Source organism: Panthera leo, chromosome E1 (assembly GCF_018350215.1).
Source record: "Panthera leo isolate Ple1 chromosome E1, P.leo_Ple1_pat1.1, whole genome shotgun sequence".
Classification (NCBI taxonomy): domain Eukaryota; kingdom Metazoa; phylum Chordata; class Mammalia; order Carnivora; family Felidae; genus Panthera; species Panthera leo.
In genome coordinates this window covers 10,808,316-10,829,519 of record NC_056692.1, presented here as the reverse complement: position 1 = coordinate 10,829,519, position 21,204 = coordinate 10,808,316, and the positions used below count along the sequence as shown (strand labels likewise).

The following is a 21,204-nucleotide window of genomic DNA, read 5'->3' as shown; positions in this document are numbered from 1 at the left end:
GGGGCTCGGATGGGGAAGGATGGGGCAGTGAGGCCTGGAGAAAGGGGGTGCTGTACGTGGGGACCACAGGGTCTAGACCAAGGTGGCGAGTGCAGTGATATGAAGGTAGAAAGTGGGGGGGGGGGGGGGGTGACAGTGACAAAGGGGATGGGGCAGGGTGGTCTGGGTGTGACCCGAAGGCTGTCCACAGGGCAGCCCTGGGCAGGAGAAGACCTGCGTGGCCAGGCCAGCTTGGGAAAAGCCGGTGCAGGTGGCGGGAGGCTATTGCAGGGTCTTGAGCAGGAGGGGCGTGCAGACACAATTTAGAAAAGTCCTCTGGCGGCTGTGCAGCTGGGGATGGGGGGGCCTGCTCTCGGGGAACCTGGGGATTGCACGCGGGCAAGTCTGTGGCCTTCCCAGGGTGAGTGAGTGGCCCTGTGGCTCCAAGCAAGCTAGAAGGGCCCCGAGAGACCATGGGAAGGGAAGGGAAGACCCAGAGGGAGCAGACCCGGGGCCACCACTGCCTCCCGTCAGAGCCAGGTCGCTCCTGCCTTTCTCTGGACTCTCTGACCACCTGAGGCCTCCCTGGTGCGCAGTCTGTGGGACCCTGTGGCACTCTCTTTCCACCAGGAGAGTTGGGGCACAGCAGACCCCAGGAAGGGCAAAGCGAGTGCGGCTGAGGCCCAGGAGTGGAGGGGACAGTTGAGGAGACCCCAAAGTAGAGCCTCAGGATGGGAAGGACACTTGTGCTCATCTGGTGCAGGTAATTCCCCAGAGTGTGTTAGAAACCCAGGCTCCCGGGTGCCCCCAGAGATGTGCCTCCGGAGGACTGGGGTCAGGCTGGGAATTTCATTGTTTTATCTATTTATTTTGAGAGACAGAGAGAGAGAGCACAAGTGGGGACGGGGCAGAGAGAGACAGGGAGAGAGAGAGAATCCCAAGCGGGCTCTGTACCACCGGTGCAGAGCTCGACGCGGGGCTCAAACTCATGAACCTCGAGATCACGCCCTGAGCCGAAGTCAGATGCTTCACTGACTGAGCCACCCAGGCACCCCGGGAATTTCATTTTTAACACAAGCCCCAGTGAATCTGACACCTGTCCGGGGCAGGAACCCCCTTGACAGCATCCTGATCGGTCTGCCTACGGGTCACTGTGACAGGAGTCACTCCCTCCAGAGGGCATCATACCTCTGTGGCTTCCCCGTCGCCCTCGCCCACTCACTGGCCCCCGCTTACTAACTGCCCACTCGTACACTCATTCCTCAACCCTGCCAAGCCCCCAGCCACACACGCAGAAAGGACTGTGACCAGGACGCCCCGCTGGAGGTGAGGGAGGAGGCAGATGAGTTAGAGCCCCCAGTGTGGGGGGCCGGGACAGGCTCCAGGGAAAGCCTGCCATCAAAAGAGGGCGAGAGGATGAGTGGGGCAGGCAGGAAGAGGGTGCAGCATTCCAGACGTGGGAACACAAAGGCCTGGTAACAAAAGCAGCCTAAGACCCGAGAGGACGTCGCAGGAGGAGGGTGGGTGATGGAGCCTGTAGAACAGGCTCAGCCAGATGCCCATGCAAGACCCCACACCTGCTTAAGGGCCTGGCTCAGCCCTGTGGGCAGTAGGGAGCCATGGAAGGATTCAGAGCAGGAGTGACCGGGTTGGAGCTGCCCCTCAAGAACAGTTCTGGCACCCAACGGTGGGGCAGGGGGGGAGGGCGCATGAAGTGAATGAGAAGCAGGAAGTGGAGGACAGGGAGGGACGGCCTGAGTCAGGGCAGGGGCAGCAGAGAGAAGGGAGCAGGAGCCTGCCCTCCGCTCGGGCCCATGGCCCAAGGGCGCTCCTGTGTCTGTTCCCTCTGTGATAGGTCTCAGACCCCTCTCCGCTGGGCAGCCCCAGGGCAGTACCCAGAGCTCATGGGGTGGGCATGGATGTCCACCTGGCTGTGGGCTGAATAATCGCTGGGTGTTGGGCCCAGCCCAGTAGGCAGATAAGCCTTTACTCCCAGGGCCGGCTCCCCTGCCCCCCAGGCTGCCTGTCTGTACACAGCCAGCTCAGCAGGAAGCTGGCCGTGACCCAGGACAATTAGTGCTCGTGACTTTGTACCCAACGCGGAGCATGCTCAGGGACCAGAAGTTGTAACAAAGATCCTGGAGGCGATTCGAGGCCTTTTCCAGTCACCTGCGCCCGACCACAGCCTGGTTCTGTGGCTTCTGTGGGCTCCCGGCCCAGAGCTCTGCATGCTGGGCCACAGGCCTCTCCTCAGCCCGGAAGACCAGCCTCAATTCCCCCCTCACCGGTGTCTGCCCCCGCCCACCTCAAAGCGTGGCCCCGTGAAGGGCCCAGGAGGTCACCACCTACATCTCAGAGTGACTCAACTCCAGGAGAGAGGCAGCCTTGGCTGTGCCAGATTCGCTGTGGGACTCTAAGTGGGTCTCTGGCCCTCTCTGGGCCTTAGTTTCCCTGTCTGCATGCTGCACGGATGGCCCCGACTCTCAGGCCCATCCAATCCCGGGGCTGTTTGTTCCCGGGTGGGTCCCGCCCCATGGGGCCTGGCCCAGATGAGGTAACGTCTCGGGAGTCAGGGCTCGGGTGAGCGCAGGGAGAGGATCCCACAAAGCTGCATTGTCTCCGAGCCCCGGGGCACCCCCAGCAGAGCACGGAGCAGGCAGGGTGGAGGGCACCCAGGCTGGCTCAAGAGGAGTGGCCGGGGCAAGCCCGTGGACCCTCTGGAACCTCAACTTGCTCGTGTGTCAAAGGGGCAGTGATGGGTCCCTGAGAGGACATCGGGGGGACGGCTGGGCAGCGTTTCATCCGCTCCAAGAGCAGCTCTTGCCCCAGCCACGTATGGGGCACGGCGTGGGGGACGCTAGGCTGGGGCAAACCTGTAGCGCCCTGCCTGTATCCCCCGCGGGGCCTCTTAAGCTCACAAAGATGCCACTTGACCCTGTACTGAGCTGGCCGTGGCCCACACGGGGGACAGTGGTAGGCAAAGGGGACCAGCCCAGTGCCCCTCCCCCCGGAGCTCTGGTCAAACATGGCTCCAGTCCTGGCACCAAACGGATGCCAGCTGGGCCTCCCTACACCTCAGTTTTCTCACCTGTGAAATGGGCCTACCCGCTCTTATGCTTCGGGGCTGCTGCGAAGACTGAAGGAAGCCACGGTGCACGTGGCTGAGGGCCAGCAAGGTGCCCGGCACCCAGTGGGGGCTCCATAATTTGAGGTGCCAAAGTAGGATGTGACACCACATGCAGTGTGCCCGGGATACGATCCGTTCCGCTCAAGGGGCAAGAGGGGACTGACACAGAGGACCAGAAAATATCTAGAGTGTCACAGGTCAGGCCCAGAGAGGCCAGGACTGTCGGCCGTGTGTGACTGCCAGGTGGGCTCAGGGAGGGGGAGTGACCGACCCATGGTCTCCCAGTAGGTGGAGTCCAGCCCCCAGCTGGACCATAGTGGCTCTCTGCAGGGACCTGCTAACATCTCCTGGGCCCGAGGAGAAGTGGGGAGGCCCGGAGACACATCCTGACCGGGTCTGGCCGGTGACAGCGAGATCGGGCCAACCGTGCAGACTGCAGGGGACAGAGCACCCGTGTCCCCATGCTGGGATGAACAACAAGAAGCTGAGATGAGCAGCACCCTCAGGGGTAGGGGATGGGGCAGGGCTGAGCCAGCCCAGCTCCAGGACCCTGATGTCTGAGGGGCCCCTGGCTCTTCCCCTACGGTGGGCTGCTCACTGCTGGTATTCCGGGCTAGGCGATTCCCTGTTGTGGGGACTGTCCTGTGCACGCTTAACAGTGTCCCTGGCTGCTACCTGCCAGGTTCCAAGAGTACCCTCCCAGTCACAACCGTTAAAAAAGTCTCCAAACATTGCCAAATATCCCAAGCCAGGCAAACCCCGCTTGGTTGAGAAGCATTGCCCCACACCCCGAGTCCGTTACAGACCCGGGCCAGGATCAGAGACGGCCGGACGGGAGGGGAGGGGCACCAGAAGGGGGCCAAGGCTGGCCCGGCCAGCGTGGAACCCAAGCCACAGGCTGAATCCTGTATCCTCATCAAGTGCCTTCCCACGGCCACGGTGGCTGGAGTTTTCTTGTTCATCAGAAATAGGTCCGGCCTTAGCCCAAGTAGCTGCTGGTTTTTCCAGTTTGGCCGCACAGAGCCGACTCGCTTTTCAGATCAGTCAGGCATCTCACAGCTCTGGTCCTGTCTCAGCTGTGAGGCTGGAGGCCCAGCCTGGCTCCCCCTGCCTCTGGGGCATCCCTCAGCCCTCAGTCTCACCCCAAATGTGACTGGGTCACCTGGCGTGGCTCATTCCCACACTCCCTGCTTGAGAGAGTCAGGGGCCAGCTGAGCCAGCAGGCTGGGGTGCTCGGGGATGGCCGGGACCCTCACACCCGGGAAGGTGCTGGTGCATGTCTTCCCACTTGACCTCAAAATCAAGAGCAAGAGAGGGGTTGGCCCACACAATCTGTTTGCAGAATGTGTTGTGTGAGCTCGAGGCTCAGGAGGCAGGAGGCTCGGGTGCAGGGTGGTGGGCTGCCTGGAGGTGAGGGTGTGAGGGCAGTCCCCAGCCGGAACACAGCTTGAAGGGGAAGGGAAAGGGAAAACGAGGCCCAGAAAGATTCAGTATCTCTGCCCAAGGTTACAGTGCAGGTGGCAGAGATGGGCGCAGGCCTGGCTCCTGGCGTTGCCCAGACTGGTGCCCGACACCCCCACAGTCACAAGGATGACCCCACCAGGGTCAGACCTGTATCCTGGGCCCGTAGGAGCTGAGGGCAGGTCGCTGCAGAGCTGGGCAGGGGTGGCGGGCAGCCGAGGGCGGGCCAGGGATTACCGGCAAAGGAAGTGCTCCTGAGACAGGTCCGGGCCCAGCTGGCCCGCGGGCAGGGAGGTAGGCCGAGCAGGCAGGCCCTCGACAAGGTGACACTTGGCCAGGGCTGGGCGCACAGGAGCCTCTGGCCACCTGCCCAGGCTGTGGAGCGGGCGGGCTCAACAGCAAGAATGAGGAGGTCAGGGTCACACGTTCTTTCCCAGGAAGGTACCTGACCCTCCGTTGGCACCCAGCTCCTGGGCCCATCACTCTGCAGAGCCTGCTAACATTCCCCAGAGCAGGGAGGTGGTGAGCAGGGCAGAATGTGCCAAGGACCCCTGGGGTGAGCTGCCCCTCCCATGCTTCGGGCTATGGCCTCATTTCAAGCTCAAGTGTTGGGGGGTTGGCCTCACACACACCCTCCCCCGCCTGGGGCCTGGGGTTTATAATTTCTTGTTATTGCCAACAGCCGCGTAACTCCCCTCAGCGCACAGAGCGCTTTTACAGCCATTGTCTCCTCTCATTTCATCCTCAAACAACCCTATGAGACATCATTACGGCCACGAGGCACCGGAGGCTCAGACAGGTGGAGCCACGTGCCCAAGGCCCACGCTGGCTTGGCACAGTGAGCCGTGCAGCCTTCTGGGTCACGTTCTCAGCCCAGTCCTGCCTCCCCCCCACCTCCTGGGAGCTCCGAACGCTCCGAGCAGACTCGCATCTGAGCCTCTGCTGCTGAGGAAAGGCACTAGACAGGGGGCTGGGCCTCGGAGCGGCCAATCCTGGGTTCAGATCCCGCCTGGCATGGACAAGCTTCTTCATCCTGCCCCAGGAGCATGCAGGCGCTGAGCAATGGGATGGGCGTCGGGTGTGCACTGGGCACGCGGCAAGGGTGCAGTGGGGATGGGCCCGGAGGTTCTCTGATCTGCTGCCCACAGGGCAGAGGCTTCTGTGGTCACCTTTCAAAAGACGCCTCTTACACGCTCTGGACCTCTCCAGCATGAGCTGTCTGCCCCGGGAGTCGACGCTCGGTGCTAATTACACGGCGGGCAGCGCGGTGGTGGGTGAGCGCGGGGCTTGGGGTCAGCCCGCCGGAGAGACCACATAAAAATGGCCCCACAGCCACAGACTCTCCGCCTGGAGAGCCCACAGCCACTTGAAAGGCCTCAGTGGGGATGGGTGGGCACAACTGACAGATACTGACAAATTACAGGCACAGGAGCCCAGCCCCTCACTGACCAGCCCGGCGTCGCCCCTTCTCCAGGGACTTTGCTCAGATCACAGGCCTGAAGCCCAGGGGATTCTGACCTGTCAAAAGCTGGGGCTCAGCCAGGAAGCCCCCACACCCCATATGTTTAACCTAATGGGCAGCAAGTTAAACACCTGCACAGGTGCCTCCATTTCCCCATCTGTGAAATGGGAACAACTGCCCTATCCCATCGGGTCATCATGCAGAATAAATAAAATAACCATGTGAAGTGTCTAGGATGGGGCCGACCCAAGTGAAATACTATGGAAGTGTCAGCTGTTGTCATGCGTACTGATCTGTACTCTCTGGGGAACGTGCTGCCCACCGTAGGTGCCAAATGACAGCTGGGTGGAAGGAGGGCTCCTCCTGCCCGCAAGCGAGGGATCAAGTGCAGGGTATCTGAGCGGAAGAGCCCAGCCCCCTGGCCCATCTGCCTCTCTTTGGGACCAGTGACACCCTAGAGCCCAGAGACAGGAAGTGATGTGCTCAAGGACACACAGCAAAGCAGTGTGAAGAACCCAGGTTCACCCCGATCCCTCCACCTCTGCTCCGTGGTGACCTTCTCTAGAAAACCCTTTCTACTCTGCTCTCCCTCCTCAAGTTTATTTCAACTCTGCAGCCATCAAGGAAGCCTTGCCTGACCTCAACCCGAGGAAGCTGCCTCTGTCAGAGCCAGATCCACCGGTGGGTGGGTGTCACACAGAGAAAGATTCTGGCTTAAGCCCCCAAAAATAACTTCCTGGGAGTCACAGCTCTCCAGATAGGATGTAAGAAGCTGCTGGAGATCAGGTGGTGAGCACCCTGTCACTGGCAGTGTGCAAGCAAAGACAGGTAACCAGTGTGGCATGGGCTGCTTTGAAATAACATGTGATGTGGCACCTTGCGTGGGTTCCAGTGTCTGATCAACCCTTGATCAACATTTATCTTATCTCTGACTGTTGGAAGTAGTGTCCCGTCCCTCTGGGCATTCAGCCAGAGGTCAGGCAACCACTTGGCAGGAGGCTCTAGGGTCACTGAACTCTCTGTGCCAAGCACAGGACTCCATCCCTAGCAGGCAGGTGCTCCAAGTGTTTGTTGACCAACTGAATGACCGCTTGGTCATTCATGACCAGGCAAGCTCACCTTGAGGTGCCCCAGGTGCATGCGGGCCCGCTCACACATGTGCAGGAAGTACTTGACATTGCTCTCGTCCACGATGATGTACACGGCCACCTTCCTCTTGAAGCCGGCCTCCAGCAGGTCCTTGAAGATGTCCACGTCAGTGAACATGTCCATGACCACGGCGATCACCTGCGAGCAGGAAGAGACCGGGGCTGTTGGGCAGCGCGGCGGTGGGGACAGGTGCCTCGGCAGGACACTCAGCCCTCCCGCGCCCACCACCCTCTCTGGGCGCCCCGCTCGCCCTGCCCCCCACGGCCTCGGGGCTGGGACTGGACTCTCTGGAGCAGCGGCAAATAGAGGAGCAGCACATTCAACGTGCCCGCCGTTTCCGTAACACGAGACTGCAGAGAACAAAGCCTGTGTATCCTGGCCGGGGAGGCAGGTGCAGGGAAGACAGAACACCTTGGAGTCGGGGGCTGCAGCCTGAGGTTTGGAGCGTGTCAGGGCCAGTCCCCAGAGCAGCCTTCCTTGTGGGTGTCAGGGCTCAGCACGGGGGCGCCCTGTTTTGGTCCCTTCCTGGGCTGCATTCCCGAGCCAGAACAGCAGCCCACACCATCGCCCTCCACCTGCCACCCTGGGACGCCGAGATCAACCCGATGTATCAACAGCTAGGAAGGCAGCATCTGGCACAGCTGTTCTTGAGGTCACCCGTGCAGCTCGGGGCTGCTGTGGACTTTGGCAGGCTTTCTGCTGCCACCTCTCCTACCTGGCTGGACAGAGTCCAAACCAGCACGTGTGACATCTGTCCTCACAATGGCTGACCTCAAGCCTCCTGGACCGGGCTCAGGGTGAGACCCCAAGACGTCAGAGTGCATCTACCCCAAGCCCTAGCCCGACGTGGGCAGTGACACGCTCCAGGCCGGACAGGCAGGGGCACTGGCCTGAGTCAAAGCACAAGGAAGGAAGAAGCAACAGGGAAAGGACAGGGTGGTTGGGATGAGCTCCCCTGTGTGGTCAGCAGACGCTCGGGCCTGGTGGGGCTCGGTGACCATCTTTGGCCTTCTCTCTCGTCCCCCGTCCGTCCCTGTCCCAGCAGGCACTAAGGGGGAGCCCATGAGAATCAGGGCCTGATGCTGACAACCAACACAGACATCCAGCCCCTCCAATCCTTCAAGGCTGGCACCACTGCCCTGTCCAGGGTCTGAGAACCTTCTGGAAAAGCCTTACACAGAGAGGCCAGGGACTCGGCCATACAATGAACTGGGAACAGTCAGGCTAGAACGTACCCAGGCCCGCTAGGGAGCCAAGTTCACCCCCACCCCCACCATGAGAGTGGCCTGCCCGGCTCCCCTCACTGGGATCCGCAGGCACAGGGTGAAGGAGAGGCAGCCTGGGACCTGCTGGGGATGAGTCTGCACACTCCGGTGAGCTCACCCAGCTGGTCCCTGCAGGCCCATTTGGGCTCCTCCCTGCCCTGCCCTGCCCCGGACTCGATCTGTGTGACCCTGAGCAAGACGCCTAGCTTCTCTGGGCCCAGCTTTCTCTTTGGCACAACGGGTGCAGTGGAGCTGTGGGCCCAGCCAGGGCGCCATGGTGGCTGAGGCCCAGGATTCACTCCGTTCTCTGGGGGACAGCCGCTCGCTGGCTCTGAGTCTCTGAGGGGCTGTTTCGGGTGGGGCAGAGGGAGTTTGTACGGACTACGCAGGGGCTATAGGGTAAGCAGGGAGGAGCCAGTCGAGGCAGACGTTGGTACCAGTTGAGGAGGCGCTTTCTGACCCGACGTTAGGCAAAGGGTATTGATAGAGAGTGAGTTCCCCGTCCCAGGCGATGTTTAAGGAAAGGCCAGAGATTGCTTGGCGAGGGGGTGGATGAGAGGGCAGATGAGACACGAGGGAAGCCGGGTGGGCTCACAACAGCCTTGGATCTCACCGGTGGAGCGTGATGAGACCCTGAGGTGGCTGGGGTGGTGGCAGGGACTTCCCCGCCTGGGATCCCACAGCCCTAGAGCCAGCCCTGGGATCCCCTTGGATAAAGCCGCCCCTGGAAAGGGCAGAGCCAACCCATTTCTCCTCCGAGGCAGCCATCACCCCTCGTTTCCTTGTCTCCCCCACCAGATCGGTCAGGCCCGGTTCCAGGCCCTGCCTGCTGTGGCAGATGGGGACCTGCCCTGGGCCTGGGCTGGGGGACATGCCCCAGCAGGACCCACTCCACGTGTGTCCTTCCCCAGTCGCCCTCTAGCAGGTAGGGCGCTTGATCCAGGGATCATCTGCTGTTGGGCTGGACCTGTTGGGGCCAGCCCCCCATGGTGCATCCCTTCCACAGGGTCCCCGGGCTGAGCGCCAGCTCTCCCCAAACACTGGGTTCAGTGCCAGGGGGTGGTCAAAGGAGGGCTTGTAACAGGTGCCAGCTGACGCCGGGAGCAGGGAGGGGTGCTTGGTGCCCCCTAGGCCCTGGGATGATGCTGGGGGCGGGGGCTTGGTGCTCCCCACGGAGGCCCCCACAGCTTGCCCAGTCAGAACCAGAGGCTTCCTGGAGGCCCTTGACTTCTGCATGCAGATCCCCATTCTGTGCATGGAAGAGCAGGGGCCAGAGACTCGAGACCAGAACCCGGGTCTCTCGCCCCACCCAGCATGCCTTCTGCTTAAGAAAGTGAGAGCGGTCCCAGGCCCTCACGCCGTGGGATGGTATAATGAGCCCCAATAACGGCTACCTCGTTCAATTCTCAAACATGCTGTGAGGCAGTGGTTGTTACTCCCGTTTTACAGATGAGGAAACTGAGGCACGGAGGGATTCACTCCCTTGCCTGATTGTCTGGGTGGCTCAGCCTGCCCATAACACGGTGACCTCATCAAGGGCAGAGCCCCCCGTTCAGATCCCTCGTGGAGGGAGCCTGGCTTAAGGCGGGCCTCAGGGAGCTTCTGTCAACAGAGAATGTGACCAAGTGGCTTGGGCCGCAGCAATGAGGGAAGCCAGGGACAAGCCACAGCTCCTCCCGGGCCCCGGGTTTCCGTATCTGCCACATGGGGGTGTCGGCCTGGCTCACTGCTGTGGTCTATCCAGCCCACAGTGTGGCTTGAGCGCAAAGCTGCTGGCCCCACCCAGAGGGCAACACCAGCCACCTCCTGCTGTCCCAGCTGAGACACACTCTGCAGAGGTCCTGGGCAAGGCCAGGGCCAAAGCCGGGGAGAAGATGGAGGGGGAGGCTGGAAGCTGGAGGTGACCCTGTGCCCTGCCCAGGTGCCCTGCCTGGCTTGTCTGGGCCAGCTGGAGCATCTCACAGTGCCCACCACTGCCCTGCCTCCAGCTCTGCACCAGCGGCACGGGACTCCCCGCCTCCCTGGGTCGACACCCAGTCTGCAACTCCTGGCACCCCCAGAGCTGTTTCTCAGATTCCCTGTGGCCACAGGAACCACTCTTGGAGCAGAAGTGTGCTCACGGGACCGGTGGGTAGAGTAGGTCTGTGGAAGCACCGGGGGAGGAAGGGCAGGAGTGAGACGGCTAGGGGGTTCTGCACGCAACTGGAAAACCCGGAAAACTGCGGACCGTGGGCCCAGGCTCCGCAGCAGCATCTCTCCCCAGGGGCCCCTGACCCAGCTGACCCCTCCCTAAAACCCCGGGCCTGGAGCCACACACACTATTCTCCTTGCTGGGCCACCTTCCTTTTCTCTTCCACACGGACGACTCCTATCCATGGTCAAACCCCAACTTAAATACCGCTCCCAGCTCCTCTCTGCCATTTGAACGCAAATCGCTTGTGCACTTCTGGAAGTGCCACAGCAACCTGCTGAGTGGCAACCTGTCTTCTGAAGGCCTGGACTCTGAGACCCAAGTCAGAGGTTCCCAGAGCTCCCTGTAACACCTGCCCCGCCCTCCTCGGCCACGGAGATGCGTGGAGAAGGCTCAGAGAGAGCCAGCCGTGGTCTGTCCCTTCAAAGTGCTCAGAGCAGACAGGGGAGACAGAAGCAGCCCGCCCACCCTGGAGCCCAGACGCAGTCACAGCAAGGGTGCACAAGGACCCAAGTCCCTGGCCCTCGCTGGGTCTTGGGAAATATAGGCGGGTCTGTCAATTTAAGGCAGAGGGTGGCGGCATGGGAAGACGCATGGCCTTGGGCAAGAACCTTAGTGTCCTGGTGGGGGGTGGTGTGTGTGTGTGTGTGTGTGTGTGTGTGTGTGTGTGTGTGAATTAATGCGGGAACGGGGCAAGCTCAGAGCCTCCGCTGTCACTTTCCTGCCTCCTTGGCACACAAACCTGAGTCCTGACCCACCAGACCCACAGTGCACTCCGGGGTGGACAGGCCAGGCATCACCACTCGCCATCCCTACCTCCCTCCGAGCCAGCTGGAAGGCTGGTGCATGGCGGCAGTTCGTGGGAACAACACAGAGAATGCTGCAGACTGTTCTAAAGTTTGGAACGATGACTCTCTAGACCCTGGATTTGACTTCCACTTCAAGCCACAGCAGAGGAACAGAGCCCACACTGACCCTCCCGCCTTAACAATAAACAACAACACGACAAAAACCAGGCACAATCTGTGAAACCGTGGCCAACAGGATTGCAGCAAGCACAGTGACCCTTGAGAGAAGGGACATGAATGAGGTCAGCCCCAGGACCACCTCAGCTACCTCTGGGATGCAGCAGAGCGGAGGGGGAGACCCTGGTGGGGTCCGGCAGTCTCCAGGAGTTGAGGAGACAAGTCATGCCCGGAGCACGGCAGCTAGAATTTTCAGGATGGAGTACTGGAGGAGAGGGGGCTGCAGAGAGTGAGCACCAGACGCTACAGGGCCTCCCCTCGAGCCCTCAGCTGGTGACCAAGTATCACATGCACAGAGGAAACCACGCAGGCTGGGACAAAACTGCTAGAAAAGAGCAGCTGGGACAGTCACCAGTGCTCACACAGGACCATGAATCTTTTACGTCCCCACCTCAGCTAGACCACACACCCCTCTAAAACTCAGGGCCTGCAGGAGAGTCCTCAGAAGGATAGTACGTGAGCAGTGGGCAAATAAGGCCTAGACCAGAGGCCAACTAACTTTTTCTGTAAAGGCCACATGGTAAATACTTCAGGCTTTGCAGGCCATATCGCTCTGACCCACTCAACTCTGCTATTACAGCATGAAAACAAACACAGACGGCACACTAGCAAATGTACGCATCTGTGTTTCATTATTTACAAGCAGGCAGCAGGCCAGAGGTGGTCCTTAGTCCAACTTCTACCCTGGATTAAGTCTTCTCTAGTCCCACTTAATAAAGCGTAAAAAACACCAAACCAAGGGTGACTGGGTGGCTCAGTCGGTAGATCATCCGACTCTTGATTTCAGCTCAGGTCCTGATCCCAGGGTTGTGGGATCAAGTCCGGCATCAAGCTCCATGGTGAGCGTGGAGCCTGCTTAAGATTCTCTTTCTCTCTCCCTCTGCCCCTCTCCCCTGCTCCCCTCCACCAACTGAATCTCAAGATGTAAAACGATTCAACATTTAAGATGAAAAATACACCGGATGAGATTAATAACAGATTAGACACCATAGAAGAAAAGATGAATGACCTTGAAGACACACAATAGGAACTATCCCAAATGACACATGGTAAGGAACTGAACAACCAGGATCAGCTCAGAGCATCAGCAGACTGGGAGTCCACCTAGAAGGTCCAGGAGGCATGTTACTGGAGTCTCAAAAGTGCTGAGGTGGAGAGGGGTGGGGAGGATAGAAGAACGTTTGAAAAATAGTGTCTATAGCATTTCAACATTTGATGAAAACTTACATCCAGAGTCGGGGAAGCTCAGTGAATTCCAGGCAGAAGAGACGTGAAGAAAACCTCACCGAGGCACATCATAATCACATCACTTGAAGTCCGTGATGAAGAGAAAATGTGTAAAGCAGGCAGTGGGGGGAAAAGACCATTACATGGTGAGGAACAAAGAAACGGAGGCTTCTCCACAGAATCATCGCAAGCCAGGGAACACCGGAGCAACATCTCTAAGGCACTAAACGCAAAAAACTCTTAACCTAGAATTCTCTACCCGGTGAAAAGAGCTTTCAAAACCAAAATTTTGAGACCCTTCAGACCTACAAAGACTGGGAGGATTCATCTCGGGCAGACCTCCCCTGTAGTTATCACCACCCCCTTGTACACATGGAGGGGTTAAGGCTCCCTGTTGGAGCCACAGGCTCCTCCTCCCTCACTGGCAGGGCAATTACTTTGCTACCCCCCCCCCCACAGATACCCCAACCCCTGCACCTGCACCCCACCCCTCCCTTGGTGGTAGCAGGATTAAGGCGACACTGTCTGAAAGGCCTAGAAGGTTCTCCAGGCATTGAGGAGGACACCTGGAAGCCGCTGGCCCCACTGTGAGGGACTCTCCCCCTGACTTCTGGCATTCTCCAAACCAGTTTGCCCATCCTCTGGCTCCAAAGGCCTGTCGCCGAGGGCACAGCCTGGTCCTGCGGCCTGGCGGGGGAGTCTGTGTATGTCATAACACGTGCTGACCCAAGCCAGGGTCGGGATAACCAGGCCAGCTTTCTGACACTCATACAGGCGTCCCTTTTCCAGGGACTAAGTGGGGGCAGTGATGACCACTCCCATTGTCCAGAGAGAGGAATCCCCGTCCCAGAGCCACACAGTCGGCTGGTGGCAGAGACCTCCTGTTTAGGGCTCTTCCCCTCGTGGGGGATCCTGTGTACATTCTAGCTGTGACTCCACCCACCGCCCCCCAGAGCCCACTCTGGGTTCTGAAACAAATTCCTGACCATCAGCACTGCCCTGGGGCATTTGCCACTCCTTCCCTGGGTAGCCCGTAGCCCAGCACTTCCATTCTCCAAGCCTTGGTTTCTCTTCTCGATAACACGGGGCGGGGAGGGGGGGGGATGGAATGGATAACCCGAGGTCTCTCCCCTCTGACATTCATCAGCCCTGGCACCTTCCCCACCCTCTGGATTATTAAAACAGAAGCCTCATTAAGGCCAATTAAAGGAGGCTGGGGCCTCCTGAGTGCCAAATGACTGCAGCGGACGGGGTCGAAGCACATACTATACTGGTCACACCCAGAGCCCTCTGTCCAGGGGCCCGGCCCAGCCCCATCCAGCCGCGTGGGCCCTGCCCTGAGTCTCCAGCCCTCCCCAGATAGACATCGGCCTCCTCACCAAGGCTCAGGAATGCTGCAGAGGAAAGGGCAGAGCATGGGGGAGGGCCAGGTGACCAGGGCTGCGCCCTGTGGATAAGACAGGCCCCTCCCCCTTCCCGTTGGCCCCAAGGGGCCCCAGAGTCCCGCAGTCACAGAGTCCAGCCAACCAGACCACCACGCAGTCATCAGCGCGTGGCACAAGCTGAGGATCTTCAAACTGGAAAATCTCGGACTCGTAAATTCAAAAGCCTGTAAAATCTCAGCTTCTCTGGGATCCAAGGGTGACAGATGCTGAGGTGTCCTTGAGCATCCTAATCCGCCAGGAAGACTGGCCTGGAAAGGACTTCCTTGCCTGAGGCCTCCGGGCCACCTGATGCCCACTCCCCTCTACTGGATGCCACCAAGCCCCTGCTTGAACTCCTCCAGGACGGGGAGCTCACCACTTCTCAACCCAGGCTATTCCCTGAGAGAGGCTATCAGGCGAGAGGGAAGGAGGAAGACCCAAGAGAACTGGTATTTATGAAATGCCAGCTCCATGCCAGACATTACACCGAGGGCCTGACATAACCTCTTTTCCCATTTGAGTCCCAGCACGCTTTGAGACAGGTGCTGTCAGAGGGGCAAAGCAACTATCTTGGGACAGCATGGCAAGACAGCAGCAGAGGCCTGGGTGTGGGTCTGAGTGGTATGCAAGCCCATCTGCCCCCCACCCCCTGTGGCGTTTACCCTGGGAAGATCCCTGAGCCTGGAGATCATTCGGGAGCCACGAAGGAGGCTAGAGCAGCCCATGCAGACCAGCGCCTGCCAGGACGCAGGGCGTGGTCCCAGTGTGGAGGGGCGGCCCTGCCCCGCACCGAGCATCCTCGGATCACTCGATAGCTTGTGGGTGGCTCACTGTTACTGCCGCAAGACACGTGGCCAGTCCCCATTTTGCAGATGAAGAAACGGAGGCTCACGGTCACATAGCAAGGGGGTGGCCGAGCTGGAGAGGAGAGCCGGGGGCCCGTGAGAGGACCGGCCCCTCTCTGCTGGCCCAAGGCGAGGACGGGTGGCCTCGAGGTGAGCCAGCCGAGCCGGGGGACCGGGGCTCTGTGGAGCCCCGCGCAGGCCCTGGCCCGCTCTGAGCGCCCTAACCTCAGCGTCCTCCTCTGCGACGCGAATAACGTCGGCAGGGGTTGTGGGAGGGAGCGCCGCCCCTGCCCCAGTGCTCCAAGAGGCTGGCCGGTGCCCTCCTTCCTGGCAGGGCTCCTCCTGGCTCTCCTCAAACTCTCAATTAAGATGCAAACGCCGTCGGGTAGGAAGCCTGGGGAGACACGGAGCTGACACCTGGAACGATGTTATCAGATGTTCCCCACCTGGCAGGTGAGGGCCCTGGGCCTGGGCTGGGAATTGTTGGAGCGGGCAGGAGACAACTCCCCGGATTCGCGGCGCGAGCCTGGGCCAGCCGTGCTCCGGCGGGGGCCCGCGAACAGCTGACCGGGCCGTCCCTGGGGCCCTCCCTCCTGCTCCAAAGGGACCCGCCGGGGCCTCAGCTGCCGGTAGCCCTGGTCTCCCCAGTCCTGTGTTGGTCATACTTGTGCCCCCACCCCCATCCCCGCTGGGGACAGCACCGTGTCTGGGAGCCTGCTGGGGACAAGGAGCCTCGTGAAAGTGCTTTTACTGTCCTGAGTCAAGCTGGGGGCCAGCAGCAAGGCGCCAAAGCTCCCATCAGAGGCAGGGCTCAGAGACATCGGCCGTGATGCATTTTCTCCCGGGGAAAAGAGGCTCAGAGCCCACAGACCTGGGTGCTGGGTCCAGCTCCTCCCGCTGTTAGCTCTGTGAGCGGGATACCTGCCCTCTCTGAACTCCACCAAGCCTCAGTTTCCTCATCTGCACTAAGGAGACAACACCTACTTTATGGTGTTGCCGGGAGGATTACAATGGGGGTAAAGTGCCCGCTCAGCACCTGGCATATAGCTGGCATTTAATAAATGCCTCATTAAGCTGCTTTTATTCTCCTGGAGCCAAGCCGTGAGCCAAGACTTCGGCGTGTGAAGGCAGGGGGTTGACAGAAAAGATGTGGGGTTAATCAGGCATCGTGAGGTTGCCGTCTCCTCCTGCTGTGTAGCCCTAGGCAAGAAACTTAACTTCTCTGGGTCTCCGTTCCCAAGCCCTGGCCTGGCAGGCACGAGAAGTGGGTTCTAGTCCGACCTTCGAAACTCATTCTCCCTCGTGCTCCATCCGTCTTCTCACCTGTCCGTGATTCCCACCTGCCCCTGGGATCTTCCCTGGGCTGTCTGGGTCTGGTGAAGTGATCCTTCGGGGGGGGCCCATGTCATGGAGGGGGGCACTCCCTCCTCAGCCCCCTCCCGGACCCAGCCCAGCCTCACCCCTCTCTCCGAGGCTGCAACAGAGAGAGACTGGGGCTCATCCCTCCTGGGCATGATACTACAGGCCTGGCCTCTGGTATGCAGTTGGAACCCCAAAGCAGGTTTTCCCCCAGGGAAATCACTGGTTCCCCAGGGGCCGGGGGGGAGCGGCAGGCAGATGGCCTTCCATCTCAGAGACTGGGAGCCCAATGGGGCTAGAAGAAAGCTCAGAGCACAGGCTGCCTGCTCAGGGCCACACAGCCGGTAGAGTTAGACCCAAGACCCTCCGGTCTCTCGTCCCAGAGAAGTCCAGAATCGCAGGGCAACAGGGTGTCAGAGCTGAAGGGACTCCTGACAATCTTCAGTGTTACCCATTTTACAGATGAAATGACTGAGGCTCGTCTAGGGTCGCACAGTGGCGGAGGCAGAGCAGGGACCCGATCCCAGCACTCTTGGCTCCTGGTACCAGTTCCATTCTAGTCTTTGGGGAAAGAGGGGGGTTCAGAAGTCTTGACGGAGACACACAGCCGCTCCCTGACGGCCAAGCCGGGGCGGGTTGAGCGTGTGCTGTGTCACTTCCCTGCCCCAGGGTCTGCCCGCCGTGAGGAGGTGGCGGGCTGGGCCGCCCTGAGTCAGCACCAGCCGCCCCGGCCCAGGTGCCCCGGCGGGCAGGGGGCGGGCAGTGTTCGGGCCCAGCGGCTGGACGGCGGGCTCCCCGTCCCAGGCCTGGGGAGGGGGAGTGTTCTCCGCGCGTTGCTGCTGGGGGGGCGAGGAGAGGATGCGGGGGCGCAGGGGAAGAGGTGATTCATGGGGAGAGATAAGGCAGGGAGAGGTCCCCGTGGCGGCGGGCGGGCCAGGCAAAGCACCTCGTCAGCCCCCGTCAGCATCCGTCAGCGGCACAGCCCAGCGCCGGGGCCTGGGAAGCAGCCGGGGCAGGGCCGATGGGAGGATCGCAGGCAGCTTGGCTGAGCCGCCCCTCCCTGCCCTGCCTGTCGCTGTGCTCTGTCAGGCCAGGATGGGCAGGGGACCCGTCCTAGAGTCTGAGGACAACACAGGCCTGGTCCCCACCCCTCCACGCAAGAACTAGCTAGGTGACGCTGGCAGGGACTCAGCTGTCAGGCCTCAGTTTCTACATCTGAAAAATGGGCAGATAACACTACCTGAAATTATAAAGTGCCTCGCACTCAGAAAACAGTGGCTGTTATTATTGCCCGCCCACCCACACACCATGCTGGCCACGGGCCCCCTGGACGGAGTTGACAGGGAAGCAGCCAGGATGGAAAGCAGGGGCGTGGCTCACCCTGGTGCGGCGGGGTGTGAACAAATCCCTGTCCTCCATGCCTCAGTGCTCTCATCTGACAGATGAGCCTCTACTGCCTCAGACCCTCCTTCTGGGTCTGGAAGGCTCCTGCCGGCTGACAGCATGGGGCAGTCTCAGCAGGGGGGCCCCATTCTGAGGGGAACAGGGGGCAACGCCAGCCGATCAGGGGGCCGCGCCAACCGCAGTTACCACACAGACTGGGGTTCAAACCTGAGACAGATGTCCCCCCCCCCCCCCCAGCCACGTCCTCTTAAGCGACGCCAGTAACCTGGTACGGCCTTTGTGGGGAACAAAGTTTCGGGGGCCCATGGAACTGCATGGGGTGGCTGGGGCTTAGCCCCGGACACAGACACGTGGGGAGGGTGCGCCGGTGCCCAGCCTGGCCCCAGGCGCCCCTATCTGGCCCCCATCACTGGGCCAGGCCATCAGTCCTTCTGTCTGGGGGAGATTAGACTGGCTGGCTGTTCCCATGCCAAGCAGAGATCTGGTGTCTGCCTCCTTCCTACTCCTGGTGGGGAGGCGAGGAGCAGAGGACGGGGAACCCTGGCATAGCAGGTCAAGCCCCACCCAGGGCCTCCGTTCTCCCATTTTTGAAAAAGGGGTCATGGGATCCCAACAGACCCTCCCAGGGGACTGGTTTGCAGGCCCTCGGGTCAGGCACCGTGTCAGCAGCACCCTCCATGGCAGGTGCGGGGCGGGTTATTCAGCCCAGGAACTATGAAGGCCCCTTCCCCCTCCCCCTTTCCCTCCTCTTCCTGAAACTCCTCCTCACCCGATTCCATCTTTACAACCGCCAAAGACTCAGCTTTGGTCCTAACCACCTCCAGCTGACATACCAGAAGAAACCCGAAGCCCCAAAGCTGCCTGGGATCAGGCCGAGAGCCAGGCTCCGAGACACGGGCTATCTGACTCTGCCAGCCCCCTCAGGGGACAGGGACTCCACCTTTCTAGAAACGTAACCCGTGGCCACCTTGTCAGCTCCTGACCCACTTCTGGGTTCCCTGCCCAAGAGCTCCCCCAGGCCCTGTCAGCCAGGATGGTCCCCAAAGCCAGCGTTCTGGGCTTGTGCGATTTGCTGCCCCGCTCTGGGCCCGGGGACGGGTTAGACTCTGCTAGAAAGACCTCCGCGGACACACACATTGCTCATCACTCGCTGCTCTCTACTGAGCTCGGACCTGGCTTCAGAACATTTCTCAACACTGTTCGCCACGCAGGCTTTACCAATCATGTCAGGATGTGCTTGGAAACCGAGAATTCCTCTCAGTAAGAAGGCGCACCGGTTCCCGGCCTGGCCCTTCCGAGGATGTGTGTCAGTGCGTCGGCTGAGAACGACTACCAGCACCAGGGTACAGCACGGCTCGGCAGGGGTCGAGAACAGGCAAAGCCTGAGGTCCCTTCACTGGCAAAATGCACAGGCGGACAACCCTGAGCTGAATTCACTCCCCTTCCACCCAGGGCCCACCCCCATCCCCTACATCCCAGCCTGGAAAGATTCTGCCATTGCAAAGCTCACACAGAGGCTCAGAGAGGGCGAGCAAGGCGCTCTCCGTCGCCCAGCACAGCCAGGAAAAAGGCACCTTTGAACTCGGACCTCCAGGCCAGCCTCAGATGGACTCAGGCTGTGTTTTAGTCTCCAGGCCTTCTCCACCACTCCAGACTCTCTCCACTACCCAGGAAAAAGCAACACCAGAGGGTTCACGGCGTGTGTGAGAGCGTCCTGCTTCTCAGGGGTGAATCAGAGCCATCCTGAGGGACAGTAAGTGAGAGAAAACCCGGAGATTTCTCCCGGCCCCACCCCATCACAGCACCTTCTTCTGGGGAACGTGCTTGCAGCGTCTGGGGAGATCAGAGCCCTCCCCCAACAATGCACAAAGGCCCTTTGAGATGGGGTAACCCACCATCTCCTGTCAGAGAACCTGGGTACCCTATCCCTGTGCAAAGAAACTGAGGAACCCGATGAGGGCAGGGGAGGAGGCAGCCAGGGAGGAAGCAAAGTGACCCACGAGAGAGACAGTGTTGCGGTCTCCGTATATGCTGGGGGCCGGACGCAGGCCCACTGAGCCAGCTTCCCTTCCGGGGACTCCCGCCCAGCAGCTGCCTCACCTTCTGGGCCTGGCTGATCATCTTTCGCACCACCTCTTTGATGTGGGCCTGCCCATCGATGGGGGGCTGCATGTAGACGCTGGCCCGGGTCACACCGCGGTAGGCAATGGTGTCGGGCCAGCCCAGGTCCAGCTGCGGGATGGATCGGTCGGACTTCTGGGGCCAGTACTCCAGAGAGGGCGGTGGCTCGGCCTCGGTGGGGGTCCCACCTGCCCTGCTGGCCTCCTCGCTGTCACCAACCCCATTGTCCTCGGGCCCCCGGGGCCACTTGGCACCCCTCGGGTCCTCCGAGCCCGGGTCGTACACCTCGATGGTCTCCAGGATGCGCTTGAGCTCCAGCTCCGAGAGGAAGTCACGGATGTTCTCGCGCTTCAGCACCTCGTAGAAGGCCTCGCGGCCGTGGGCCACCAGGGCCTCCAGGGCCAGCCGCTGCTCCTCGCTGTAGAAGAACTCGGGCTTGGACTCGCTGGAGCGCCAGTTGACGTGGTTGTCGTCCAGACACTGCACCTGAGAGAAGGCCATGGTGCCTCTGCCCCGACGCTTCTGCTGGGTGGGCGGGCGACACAGCACTCAGCAAGGTCGGGATCCTAATTCCCGCGCGACTGCGGCCCCGCGCGCTCTTGGGGCTTCACCGGCGTCTCAGCAACTCTGCCCATAGGGAACCTGCGAGGGAGTCCAAGAGAACGCGGAGGTCAGGTCAGAGTGCAGGCGGGGACTAGGGAGGGGCGACAGGGCGGGGGTGGGGCGGCAGTGGGAGAGACGGCGGGGCGCGACCCACGCCAGGGCGCGCTGCGCCTCTATCAGTGGGGGCCGGGGGGCACCCACATCCCAGAGGAATTCTGGAGCTGCCCAAAGTCCTGGGCAACTTCTGGGAGGAACTAGAGCCAGCAGGGAACTTCCCAGAAGTTTCCAAGAGTGGGAGGCAGGAGACAACTCGGATGGCCTCTGGCCCAGCTCAGCGGCGCCCAGCATTCCGACGGCTTCCGGGAAGGGAGCGGGGTCTTAAAATCTCCGGGCGCCACGACCGGCAACCCAAGAGGCCTGCTCGGAGGAGGCTCGGGGAAGCGCGGCTGGCAGACGGCGCGTTGGAGGTCCGGGATCCGGGAGGACTCGCTTACCGGGCGGACGCGGGCGCGGGGACAGAGCCGGCAAGGAGAGCCCTGCGGCGAGAACGAAGCGCACAGGC

At 60.9% G+C, this 21,204-nt stretch overlaps 2 protein-coding genes across 2 annotated transcripts in view; one reads left to right on the top strand and one right to left on the bottom strand.

Annotated features, from left to right (window-relative positions):
• SLC5A10 (solute carrier family 5 member 10) overlaps nt 1–21,204 on the top strand; it is a 57,927-nt gene that overhangs the window by 20,120 nt on the left and 16,603 nt on the right. The window lies entirely within an intron of this gene.
• The window catches only part of FAM83G (family with sequence similarity 83 member G), a 27,964-nt gene extending 6,760 nt beyond the window's left edge, over nt 1–21,204 (bottom strand). Inside the window, exons 1-3 of the mRNA XM_042914951.1 lie at nt 21,137–21,204; nt 20,019–20,681; nt 7,149–7,316 (exon numbers count right to left, since the gene is read on the bottom strand). Coding sequence (XP_042770885.1) covers nt 7,149–7,316; nt 20,019–20,540 — 690 coding nt within the window. The 5' untranslated portion in view covers nt 20,541–20,681; nt 21,137–21,204. The remainder of the gene's footprint in view (nt 1–7,148; nt 7,317–20,018; nt 20,682–21,136) is intronic.